Here is a 14,545-nt window from a genome sequence, read left to right as displayed (position 1 = left end):
ATGCATAAAATCTTATTCTACATGATGATAAAGTATTTTCAATAAATTATAAAAATGATGCCATGTAAACTAAATGTAATATAATATTGCCGTTGAGTTAAGATGGTGATTGGAGGTAGTCCTACATGAGGTTGGTCGAGGTGCGGACAGCTCAGTGGTTACGTCTCTGACAGTGAAGCTGGATGACACGGGGTCGAATCCGTCAGGGAGCACCGGTTCCCTCACGACTACGGATACACCTTGCTGACAAATGCAAAATAGCACGAAACCTGGGTTCAGGGTTTCTTGTTGACTACCTCCAACCACCATCTTATCTCAACAAAATGCATGCATGTCGAGTCACCAAAACTGGTGGCCACATCGCAACTCGGTCAATAGGATTCAGTCTGCACTAAGAAGTACCTGACGTACATGACATTGATAACCACCTGGTGATCAATCAATTGTAAATACTGTCGAGCACAATACTTGTGAATCTAATTAAAACACAATAATCTTATAGCTAACTTGTTACAAGATACATTTTGCAATTCTGTTAGTAAGTATATTAATCAGTGAAAATCCCACGTACATATTGCATCCACGGTGAATGTATGAAATGTTGAAATAAATATATGCACATATAACTTATTCAGATTACCATAATGCTGAGGATTGCCATACTAGGATGAAATGGCCGTCCAGTTCTTCCAGGTTTTCAGTGATGGTCTAACATTTATCGATTCATAATCTCAATCAAAAAATTAACAATCTTCACAATCTTACACTGATAATTACCATCCTATTAGTTCAACTATAAAATGAGATCTAAGTAATCCTATAGTCTTTGTGGCTCGAATATGATTTTAAAACTAAGCCATTGGTGGGCAGTGGCTTAGTTGTGTGGATTGGTTGAAGTTACACCTTGACATTGTTGTAGAGATTAAGACCAGTAGGTCCCGAATTCGAATAGGTCTTGGGTTCAAATCCCGCAGGGCAAGATCGTGAATGCCCCCTACTGAGTATTCCCGTAATAGGGTGAAACATCCATCCAGTGCTTCCAGGTAGTATAGCTTCAATTGACTCATGAACTCAACAGAATGCCTTTCTAATAATACTGCCAAAGAAAAGAAACTCCTGAAAGATGAAACTAGATTCCCGCAAATTGTAACCATGATGTCACCATTGTCAAAACACAAATAGAAGAAGTTTACAGTCTATTTTTTTCTTTAAAAAAAAGTATTATTAAAATGAATTGGATCACTTGAAAAGAAAAGACAGTAGCTAATGAACCACTTAATGATGAACAAACGAAAAAATCATTGAATTTACAGATGAACTTAACAACAACAACAGCAAAAGAGGACACTTTCAAAAAGACAAATGGACTCTTTCAAGAAAAAACATTCAATATTCCAACACTCCACAAATGTAATAATTATTCAATGTTTAACTAATATTTCACAGACATATAATGCATCATAATTCGTTAAATCAAGAAAAAAGGATTAGTGGGCGGCCTATACTCCTCCATGAAGAGTAACAGGCGTAAGTAAATAAATAAGTAAGAAAAAAGGATGACAATTTATTAAAAGTACATAGTTGATATTTACGTTGTTTCCTTTTTTAAAGTGATTTAATAATAAGCTTGAAAGACAGACCTACAGCATGTTTATGAAAACAACAACAACAATCACACAACATAATTATGACCATAAATGGTTACATATATATATGAGTATATATAAAGTAAATAAAAAGATGTAAAGTACTGTATGTAAATCAATGCAAATACAAATCTGTTATTTTGTATCAATGAATGAAATGGAATATTTAGTAAAAATGCATTTCTTTTATTAATTAGATCCAGAATGTTATGAAAGTCAACCATGAAATGAATTTAGATTTATGTCATCAAACTTATTATGAATACCCATTACCCTGAGTATATAGATATATATTTATATATATATATTGCCTCGTGTATATTTAATCATTTCATCGTGATGAAGGTGAGATTGATCTGTTGGAACGTGACCTATTAGACGAAGAACATTGATCTGGTGTACGAGCTCTAATAGGTTGTTCTAAATGATCTGAAATAGTTGAATCTTGAGTTTTATCTTGAGTGAAATCATGACTTGCAGCTAAAAATGCTGAAATTAATGTTGCTGCACTTAATTTAGCTGCCATTTCTGAAGGTAGTTGAATACCACATGTTGATGAACATGATGAATGACATGATGAACCAGTAGTACCATCTGTTGTAACATTTAAAAATGAAGCATCGGTTGCACCACTTTCAAATGTACTACAACTTAATAAACTGCTTGCAGTAGTTGAAACACTAGCATGACTCAAACTACGACTACGACTAGGATGTCGTCTTAGTCGTGTCCAATCAGTGACTCTTAATCGTGCAGCTTCTATTTCAGCTTCTAACTGACCTAAATTTGTACGAATCTGACGATATGTTTCAACAAGATATTGCTGTTGATCAATCCATCGGCCATGTGGTGTGGTACCAATGGTAGATCCAGTATTTCTGTCCATTACAATTCCAGGCATCTGTTAGTGTATAAAAGAAATGTAAAATGTTAATAATCGAAAAACTGGGACGAACACAAAAATGGTTAAGCATAACGAAAGATTTTTAGTCGATAGAATAAAAACATTATAAAATATACATTCTATGAGTCTAACCTTTCATAGCATGTCTATAATTGATCAAGATCATAAGTACCCTTTATCAACATTTGAGGTTTCTTACTTTTAATAGACAAAATGTAATGCATATAAACACAAGTTTATAAAACTTCCGTAAAATAATGTTAATGATGCTTTAATAATTTATTTGATTTAACCAGCTTATATAAAATATCACACGTTGAATATATGTAATTTCAGTTTAACATCTCAATTCCTATTTACTGTTACTTGATAAAGATGAATCGAATTAATGAATTGAGTTACACACTAAAGACAATGATGACCAATCGCTCAGTATCCTGGATTGGTTGGAATTAGACATTAACACCGTTGGATGCCGTATCACTGTTATGCTATAACCTAGTGAATATTAAATAACTGGTAACTTCTGTGAACTATTAATGAACTAATATTATGTGTAAGGACGCTAGGCTGCTCATACTGGTCGAACGTCATTAGTTTGACTCAGTACTATAATTGTATAAGCCGCATTTCGATTGGCAAATAAATCGCGTGATAATTAACCGGGCTTAAAGTTACAACATGTTCTACAGGTTAAGCGTTCACACACGAAACCGAGGGTCATGGGTTCGAGCCCCACGTGCGGGATTGTGGATGTGCGTTGCTGAGGCGTCGCATACTAGAACGAAACGGTCATCTCGTGTTTCCAGGTTTTCAATGGTGGTCTAACATTGGTCCACACAAATCACTGGATTGATAAACCATGCAAATATAAATTGGTTATATGTTACAACAGTTTTTTTAACTGTTTGACGATCTCTATAAAATATTCAAAAATAAGGAATATTTGGGTGAACTATTGTTTCCAATCGCCTCGTCATCAGAATCTTAAGTTATAAATCCATAATTATTTTATTACAGTGGGATACATAAGCAGGTATATTAAACAATGTTATATGTTTAAATGGTGGACTTTTGTAGATTTTATGGGTAAAATACGTTCACAGTTGTATTTTGTAAATTCTAAAGGTTACTGAAGAACCATATAGGAAAATTTGTTGTAAGGTGTACAGTTCCAGTCAGTGTAATAAAATAAATCACGCGAATAAAGTGGATAATGGGAAGAATGTTCTGTAAAGTTAGTTCAGATAATGACAATAGAAACGAGAGAATATAATATGCAAGTGCCGTCATGATAATTACTATAAGAAATTTATATGTATCGAGAGAGACGAATATTAAAACTGAAAATAGATTAAAACAGTGATAAATATAAAAGGGTTATGAAGAGTAAAGGTTTTTGATTTGTGACTTATATATAGGATGATCCAATTGTAATTCACAGTAAACGGAGTTGGTGAATGCTCCTTTTTTAGATGTATAAGTTCCACTTTTTTCAGAGTTGATTCCGACGACTTCCTCTAGTTAGAGGAACGTTAGTATTACTCTTTTATATAGGTTATTCAAAACTTTCCAGAGATCAAAGAAGAGTTGATCTGTTTTGACGTGATATTTGTTTTCTACTGAGTGGAAAGTATCACGCTGTTGACGGATTTCATGACTCTTTTTCCTAACCATGAAGTTTTATATTCACAAACACGCAATGATAAATCCCACTGAGTACGACCTGTGTAATTAGCTGCACAAGAGCTGTCGAATTATTACATACATCAAAAAGCCCATCATCGAATTCTTATCTTTGAATCATTGTTTAATTACCAGTTTAATAGGGAAGGTAACATACAACTGTGCAGAGGTAAGTGTAATTTCAACAGATTTGCCAAGTTGGTGTGTTAAAATATATATCATCATATCTTCTTTTAAATGAGGTAATCATTGTCAGCTGTTTACCTCTTCTTCGGTCCAAACGCATACTTTTTTAGGGAATTGAGTAGAGAACCATTGTTTCATAGCGTATTCTGTAACTTATCTATTACTTCATTCACACTATATTCAAACCAAAATATTCTGACTCAATGGTTGAGATATTTACTCATCATTTTTCAATCATTAAAGTTCATACTCCAACGATATCTATCATAGGTACATTAATATTAATAGTTAAATTCATGAATCAATTAAAGCTAAACCACCATGGAAAACCTTGAAACACTGGACTGCCGTTTCGTCTAAGTATAGGACTCTTCAGCAGTGCGCATCCACGATCCCACTCGCCGGATTCAATGCCGACTCAGTGATCTAGAGGTTAAGCGTTCGCGCACGAGACCGATGGGTCTTGAGTTCGAATTCCACGAGTGGGATCGTGAATGCACACTGCTGAGGAGTCTCAGGGTCTCCATGGTAGTGTAGCTTTGATTGACTCATGAATTTAACTATTAAATTAATAAAATATCCACAAAAACCCTTTCTGACATTCATATTAGACTTTTTATTTGACAAAGATTTTTCATATATCCATTTAATTATAAATTAGAGATTTCTAATACAAACTACCTGCGGTTATAAATTATTTAACTAAAAGTATCCCTTTTCCCAAGAAAATGCGTATTATTTACCTTCATTTTATATTAACAAACCTATTAGCGGAATGATAATATAATTCACTTGGTATTATTTGGCTTGTATCTTCCCAATAACGTTTAAAACTGAAATTGATCAGTCTGTTATCGGCATATGTGCATACTGTGAGTATGCCTTGATATTGCCTTAATTCACAAGCTTTTTGTAAACAATGATGGATAGTGGCTAGCAGTGGAATCCTGGACTGATCAATTGCAGTGCTAAATATCAGTGGGAAGATACAAGCCAAATAATACCAAGTGAAGTGAAATTCACCCCATTGCACAAGCAAGTGGCTATCAGGACTCAGTAGCTAAGTGGATAAAGCGATGGAGTTTGAAGCGAATGGTAATGGGTTCGAGTCCCAGAGTGAACATCAACTCTGAGATGAATATATATCCAGCTGACGAGTCCTAAATAGGATGAAATGCGCGTCCTGGATTCCACTGCTAGCCACTATCCATCATTGCTTACAAAAATGATTATATAAGTTTAAATTAAGAAATAGATTTTTCAACATTGAAAATGAATCAGTTTGTATAGATAGATTACTGGACACTATGTATATATATATATTACTTATTTTTATAAGTTTGTCTTGGTAAAGCACAAAACTTAGTTGCTAGACTATTTTTTCATGGGTAAATTGTAGAAAGATATATACCAGATGTTAGACAGAAATATTTCTATATTATCCATAGACTACATCATTCAATGATTCTAATTAAGTTTCTATTAAGTATTAGGAAATATTGAACAGTTGTTTTGTTCGAATATGAAATTGATCATTAGCACACATGTATTATTTCACCGATGATGAAACTTAAGACCTTCACTCTGACACGAACTTTCGACCTCTAGGTCATTGAACTGATACCTTATGGAATATATTTTGAACTTTAATCAATTGGAGATAATACATGGTCATCACTGGTTGCTTGATACTATCATTTAGTTGTATGATAAATGTAATCATCCATTCATTTATCAACAAGTAGAATGTTGAAAAATTAGTCAATAGTTTTAGTAAGTACAGTTTATCTTTGGGTATAGTAAGAGAAAAGTGAATAGATTGAAAATAAAAACTAAAACTAATCATAGAATCATTATTATTGAATACCTATCAAGGAAATGAAATTAGATAATGAAAAGTATGGAAAACATAAGGAATTAATAGATTTTAAGTACTGATAAACAAAACAGCTAGCTGAACTGATAAGTCTTATCGATTGAACGCTATATTAGTTTCCTAAGCTATTCTGGTACCCCGAAAGCTAGAACTGCACAGCGATTTGAACACCAGAGAGGAGACACAAGTATGAGGGAAAATACTTTACTCCGAGGTTCATTTTATTTCAGAAAATATAGGGTTTTTATACTATATCTAAATGTCCTTGGGTCGTTGGAATATTTTGGAATGCTACTAAACATAGTAGCACTATAGTAGCAAACCAGTCAGAGTTTCCGCATGTGACGTTTCGCTACCTTGATATTTCTGACCAAGACTCCAAATGAACGCTGGTTGGACGAAACACTTCTTAGTGTTTCTTGATGCTTGCTTGTCTTTTGCAAGCGATTTCTGGATCACCCCAACATGAACATAACTAGGATATATGTAAGTAGTTGAACAGACCAACATCAAATGATTTCACTAACTGACGGGTATTAATCTACTGAATAACTAGGCAATCATTCTAACAAAATAACGTTTATATTATATAATGATATCAATGAAAACTACAGAACACTTCAGCTCATTTATCTTGATTCTATACTGTTCAGTAAAGCACACTAATAATGTAATCCGGATAGAGTTTAGGATTTCTAGATCTTTCGGTACATTACTATCTCCTTTTCAACAATTCTAGAAATAATAGCGACTTACGATCAAAGTTGGAATCAAGTTATATGCTCTATATATTTTATTTATGTAAAGACGTGGATTGACAGAGCAAGAGCAGAATATCTACAACTGAAGAACATATGTAACTCAAAACAACTGTCAAACAAAACCAAAGTCAGAATTTCGAATACAAATGTCTTGACAGTTCTACTGTATGGGGTGGAAACTTTGAGAAGTACGAAAGCAATTAACCAGAAGATACAAGTGTTTATTAACAGCTATATACGAAACATATTTCGGATCCATTGGCTAGACACTTCCAGCAACAACATACTGTGAGAGTTAACAAACCAGATCCCATTGGGGGAAGAAATCAGGAAAAGTCGCTGGAAGTGGATAAGACACACATTAAGGAAAGACAAGCGCTCACATGGAATCCTCAGGGCCAAACGAGTAGAGGAAGAGCAAAGAACACACTACTCCGGAAAATGGAGACAGATATGAGAAGAATGAATAACAATTTAGTAGGAGTAGAAAGGAAGGTCGAGGACAGAGTGGGCTGGAGAATGTTGGTCGGCGGCCTATTCTCCACTGGGAGTAACGGGCATAAGTAAGTGAGTAATATATTTGATTTAACTGTTTAAAATATCTAAGCTTTTCAACAAAAACTAGGTATATAGTATGTAGTCTTTAGATCTTGAAAAGTCTTATCGCTTAACAATATAAAATCAATATGTTATAACCATCTGAGGAAGATTTCTTATGTTAGGGTGATCCAGAAAATTGCTTGCACAAGACATTCAAGCATCAGGAAACACTGAGAAGTGTTTCATCCAATCAGCATTCACTTGAAGTCTTAGTCAAAAATATCAAGGAAACAAAACATCACATGCAGGGGCTCTGATTGGTCGGCTGCTACACTGCTACTATGTTTAGTAGCATTCCAGAATCTTCTAGCAACCCAAGGACATTTAAAATATTATAAAAACCCTGTATTTTCTGTATTAAAATGAACCTTGGAGTAAACTACTTCTCGCATACTTTGAGTATTCTCTCTCGTGTTCGGGTCGCCGTATAGTTCTAGCTTGGGGGTTACAGAATAGCTTAAGAGACGAATATAGCGTTCAAATCTCAAAGACTTATCATCTTATCGTAATAGTGGTAATCTACGAGTGATCACTTTAAGACATAATTTGTAACATAATCCTTTAACTTACAATACATCAATAGCATAAAACTTATGTTTATATGTATTTTATTCATAGATGATTATCAAATATTATTGTCATTTTGGTGAGACTATGATTTATGGACGAACCAATCACGTATAAGATAACAGATCTCGAATTTTGAAACGAAATTCACTCATCCATTTGGCTAAATAGAGTTTTGACATTATAGCTTATGTCAGTTCGTGATGAATACCCGAAATCTAATTCCTAACCTTAATCTTCAACTGTAAATCATAATTTTAATTCCTCACACAGGTTTTTAACTCTCATTTGGTCCTGGTTATTAAGTGGACACTCTCAAGGTCAGTCTAGAGTCACTCAAAGGTCGTTCATTTGTTAAATTCAATTACATATTTTATTTTAACAGATCAATTTATCAATCAATCTAAACTAGACCACTACTGAAAACCCGGAAGTAGTGGATTGCCATTTCATCCCAGTATGAGACTCCTCAGCAATGCACGTCGACGATCACGCATACAGGATTTTAATCCAGGATCTTCGCTCTGATGCACAATCGCTTAACCTCCAGATCAGTGAACCAGCATCTAATGGTGTTCATATCTAACAGGATCTGTTAGAACTGTTAAAATACTACAATCTCCACAAATCCCGATACATATTTTATTTTTTAAATTATGAAACAGAAAAGCGATTACTGGATTATAATTTCATTAACAGCTTCTTAATTGTATGCGAATATTTAAACCTAGCTAACACATCAGTTATTAAGCAAAATAACTATAATTTAATTATAATAGTAGCAAGATTAAAAGAGAACTATATAGATGTATATATATTATACATAAGTTCGGAACTTATTTTAAAACATGAATAAATGGAGAGAAAATATTCCGTTCATTAAATTGCTCCTAAGTTTCTACAGTCAACTTTTCTCTTTCGTCTTATGGTTGACTGGATTATGAAGTGCTAGGGTTGAACCTATCACGAGTTCACTTAATCTGCGAACGAGAAACAAGACTCGGTGACCAAAGACCAGTAGCTTGCTAGTGATGCGTCCCAGCCCCGCTAACTAGAGGGAGAAGTCCAAGCTTGGAGTGGGGAAAACAAAGAAATTCAAATTTTCTAAATAAAATTACAAAATTAGGTCCTTTCCCAACGGAGTTCTGGGGATCTAACGTTTCCAACATGAAGACCTCCATATTTCAGAGGAAGCGAAACTTTGAACTGAAAGCCTTATCCTCAAGGCAATGGGGCAACTTAACGAGATGTAATCCCATAGTAGCCAGTGACAAACAATAGGTTCATATGCCTTTTGTCCCCTAGAGCCCATGTGCACTGTTCGTTTGGAATTAGGGTTTTCCAACTCCTCTAGGTGGATCTTCCATAACAGAAAGTATGTATTCATATTATCCCTAACACTCCACGTTTTTTCTAGTTGTAAAGGGCATTACTCCTTCCACTTAAAAGATTCTCATTTAGGCAGAATAGGATGAATACTATTAATAATGTGGATCATTAAAACTGACTAACTCTTGTCCTCAAATTCAAAGCGGAAAACAGCAATCCAATCACTCTTGATGGCGAAACTCTGGAAGATGTAGAGTCCTTCACATACCTAGGAAGCATCATCGATGAACAAGGAGGTTCAGATGCAGACGTAAAGGCGAGGATTGGCAAAGCAAGGACAGCATTCCTTCAATTGAAGAACATATGGGACTCAAAACAACTTTCAACGAATATCAAAGTGAGAACCTTCAATACTAACGTCAAGGCAGTTCTACTGTATGGAGCTGAAACTTGGAGAACTACAACAACCACAATCAAGAAAGTACAAGTATTTATAAATAGCTGTCTACGCAAGATACTCAACATCCATTGGCCGGATACCATCAGCAATAGCCTTCTGTGGGAGAGAACAAACCAACTTCCAGCTGAAGAGGAAATTAGGAAAAGACGATGGAAATGGATAGGACATACATTACGCAAATCGTCAAACTGCATCACGAGGCAAGCCCTAACTTGGAATCCTGAAGGGAAGCGAAAAAGAGGAAGGCCAAAGAACACATTGCGTCGGATAATAGAAGCAGATATGAAAAGGATGAATTACAACTGGAAGGAGGTGGGAAGGATTGCCCAGGACAGGGTTGGATGGAGAATGCTGGTGAGCGGCCTATGCTCCTTCATGAGGAGTAACAGGCGTAAGTAAGTTGTTAGCTTTATAAGCCTCTTGAAAATATGACATAAGATCAAGTAATTTTGGATCGACCCATCACTATAAATGAATTGTAAATTGATTAAATACTGACCAATATAACTTGTTCACCAAAGGACAGTAGAACTGTCTATCACAAAAGGAATTTTCTAAATTAGATATTTCGTATTATAGTTTCGGTATCACCTTCGAACGTCAAGGGAGTGAGGAACTAGATGCAGCCTAACTCTAATGAACAATTTCTTTCTTAACTGTTTAGTGTAATCACCGAATTAACATTTCACCGAGCAAATCTTCCATATAGATGTTTAACATCTATGATTCAGACTTTGATGCCAGTATATTTGTTCATAAAGTTCCAGGATTGTCTATTTCTACTAGCCATCTAACTTTTAAATACAAACATCAGTTTATTCAGATTTTAAAGTACCTATACTGATCAACTATTCTTTATTACATTAATTTATAACATATGAATTGTGAGCACTATTGGATTACATATATAATATGCAATTTAGTACTATTGACGTTCGAACATAGAGAATATCCGTTCTACAGATGAATATTGTTAATAACATGTGATGTAATACTGATCTATTAAGTAAGAGAATATCTATTTCTATAAACTGAGTATTGGATAAATATTTATGAATAACACTGTTTAATACAAGTCAGACAGAGGCATATGAAGGTTTGCAAGAAATATAAAGTTATTATGATGATTACCGATTTTGATTTCTGCTATATAATAACAAATAGCATAAATCGAATTCCTTTATGTATATGCTATTATTACTATCCTTTAATTATTTATATCGGTCAAATCAACTCTCAAACTTTCATAAACTAGCATAATTCACAAGTCATTAGAGTTGATGATAGTAATGATGTAATCGACATGATGATGGTTTTGATAAGATTAGCTTAATACTGGCTGAATTGGTATAACTTTTGTTCTTTTATAAAACTGTCTATCTATTAGGGATGTTCAAAGTAAAAGTTAATCAGCTTTTAACAGTTGTTCAATAGGTATTAAAAACCAAATTCTTTTAGTACATCAACATGCTCAACAATAATACAGTCTTTCCAATGACTCTCAGTTATGTTTCAATGTTTCCAACTTTATAAATGAAACAAAAATATCAATGAAATCTGTCTTGAATTGATTTTTGAAAAAACTCGATTTTTAAAAAAATACAAGTAAATGTCAACAGTTGAGATCGTGAGTCAATTGAAGCTAGACAACCATGGGAAATATAGAAGCACTGGACGGCCGTTTCGTCCTACTGTGGGACTCCTCAAGAGTGCACATCCACGACCCCGCCTCGCGAGACTGATAAGTCCTGGGTTCGATAAATTCTAGCATCCATTGACTCATGATCTCAACTGCTGAAATTACTACAATCTCCACAAAAACCCTTCTGATACAAGTAAATGTAACTGACCACAATGAATGTATACAAATTTTTGAACTATTCTATCAGATATACAATGTATGACCTTAACTTGTTCTACTGTCTTATCGCAATATCAATGACTTATTTCATTAAGGACTAAAATATTTTGCCAAATAGTCCATAAACTACAGTACTAATTATGGAAGCTTTTTTAACGGACAGTTACATCAAAACTTGGATACTTTTGACGTATTGCAACACTCAAAGGTATAAACATTTTTGCTACTACCACCTTAGGCTATAACATTAGTATTTGATGATATAAATAACTAAGTATTTACTGAATATGTTGAAACAATGAAAACAAGAAACTGTTTAACAACAATAACTTTGACAAATATTCAATACATATCCAGTAAGACAAATCAGTTAAGCATTTTAAGTTAAAACATTGAAGAACGCCTTAACATACTTGTATGGGGGAGACTTTAACTTATGGATGAACCAATCACGTATAAGATAACAGATCTCGGATTTTGAAACGAAGTTCACTCATCCATTTGGCTAAATAGAATTTTGGCATTATAGCTGATATCAGTTCGTGATGAAAACCCTAAATCAACTGTAAATCGTAATTTTAATTCCTTACACAGGTTTACAACCCTCATTTGGTCCTGGTTATTAAGTGGACACTCTCAAGATCACTTTATTGTCACTTAAAGGTCGTCCATAAATTATAGTCTCACCCTTAATTGATTTATTGTTACCACGAAAGTAACAGATTGTAAACACGTAAATAATCATATCTATGAAAGATATTTTATTTAAGCAGATTCAACGATCGGATTAAAAATGAATAGTTTCAATTCCTACTGACAAGGTAAAATAGACAATTTTCAACCATACCTAAGTTTGCCGAATAATAAATAAGAACTTTCGTCTAAATTTGAATGAATAGTTCCACAATATTTGGGCGCCGAGTTACTATGAGACATTAAAGAAGAAGAATGTATTTGTAAAATCTCAGCGAAAGAATTTGAAGTAAATCCAACGTTTCGCCTGGCAATCTGGTCCAAGCTTTTTCAAGGAAAATATACTTACTTTTCCTTAGACGTCAGTAAGTTATCGTGCTTATCACTATGTAAACAAGTTTATTCAAGAATTCCTTGATAAGACTAAGATTGAATTATCATTGGAAGTCACAACACACACTGTAAGAAAATGCATATAAAATGAACGCTTCCACTGATAAGATTACTTACTAACTATCAACCAGTGATACAAGATCAAACCAATGGAGTAAAATGATCTTTCATTATCAGTTAACAACATAGGCTCAACTGGACACAATCGCTCAATATAATGGGACAAAACAAAATATTCCTACTGACCAGTATAAATAGATATTAGAGAGAAGACGACTATCAAAACTACTCCTGTCATAACTTCAGACAACACATTGAAAATGAACGGCTAAGCAAACTAAAATCAAAAGTGGAAAGCTTAAGATCTATGAAAAACCATTACAATTATAGTTTGTCTTGTAAACGGTAAATTTCATAGATGAATAAGAGATTCTATGACATGTCAAACAATAAAAACACGCTAATGAGAATCTTCATAACTAGAATTAGCTATAATTAGAAGTATCATCAGTTTATTCCTAACTCTAATCTAAACTTAAACATTATAAATATCAATACATCAGCAATAACTTTTTTTTAAAAAAACAACATACATTTTAGAATTTACTTCGAATAGAATTGTGCTGCTTTCAAGGAACGAAGAATTGTCACAAAGAAATTTATTGTCTACTGACACTTATAGACTTTATAACTGGGCTGAAATCAGCTGATCAATGATTGTGAAGGCAACATGCGTTATTGATTTTTTTTTTGTTCTTTGTATTAACCTATTAAAGTAGTGCAGACATAGGAATTGGCCTTGACCATCCAATGATAAATGCACACATATGCCCATTAGATGATAAATTTATTGGTTGAAAATTTTTCAGTCCACTATTGTTTTTCAATGTTACCCCACCGTAATAAACAACCCATAACACGTGTTTGTTATTAACACTGATGTGGAATCTAGGCCTCAGTGTTTTCTTCTAGAATGATATTTATGAATCGAATTGGTTATATCAAACCCTGATAGTCTAAGGGTTATACCTGTTTTGTCAAAACTGACACCTGTTACAAAGCATTTACACCCTGTTTAATGCAGTTTTATGGTTACACATAGTGCTTACTGGGAAAAAATAAAAAAATGGGATTTTCATTTACGATCTATGAGTTCGCTTAAAAAGCCAATACCTAAATTTAAATATATAGAAGTTACGTTTTCATGAAACAACCCATAGAAAACAGTTGTGATACACAAATCTACCTATGATCAGTAGACACGTTAATATCGACATAAAAATACACATCTTTCCAATGTCTACTTTTGTCATATGTAATCAGTTTAAACAACTGAATAGTTTTCATCAATGAATGTTCTAATAAATTCTGTGATGCAGGTACATCCAGCTGATGAGTCCCAGATAGAGCGAAACGCGTGCAAAATTGGATTACATTGATACCCACTATTCATCTTTGATTAGAAAGCTTCAGACCTAAGGGAATATAGAGGCAATATGCACAGAATACACATATGCCAATAAGAGACTGATCAATTACATATCTAAATTACAATGGCAAGATTCACGTAAACAACACCGATT

General features: G+C 33.8%; 1 protein-coding gene across 1 annotated transcript; it reads right to left on the bottom strand.

The window, feature by feature from the left end:
- Positions 1-935: 935 nt before the first annotated feature.
- On the bottom strand, positions 936-13,793 carry MS3_00002662 (uncharacterized protein). The gene is made up of 2 exons (XM_012943069.3): positions 13,556-13,793; positions 936-2,547 (listed from the first exon to the last, which is right to left on the bottom strand). Exon 2 carries the CDS (start codon positions 2,545-2,547, stop codon positions 1,978-1,980), a length of 570 nt encoding a protein of 189 aa, XP_012798523.1. The 5' UTR covers positions 13,556-13,793; the 3' UTR covers positions 936-1,977.
- Positions 13,794-14,545: the final 752 nt, after the last annotated feature.

This window comes from Schistosoma haematobium, chromosome ZW (genome assembly GCF_000699445.3).
Source record: "Schistosoma haematobium chromosome ZW, whole genome shotgun sequence".
NCBI lineage: Eukaryota > Metazoa > Platyhelminthes > Trematoda > Strigeidida > Schistosomatidae > Schistosoma > Schistosoma haematobium.
Note: the sequence above shows the minus strand (reverse complement) of the source record. Positions and strands in the feature narration are given on the sequence as shown.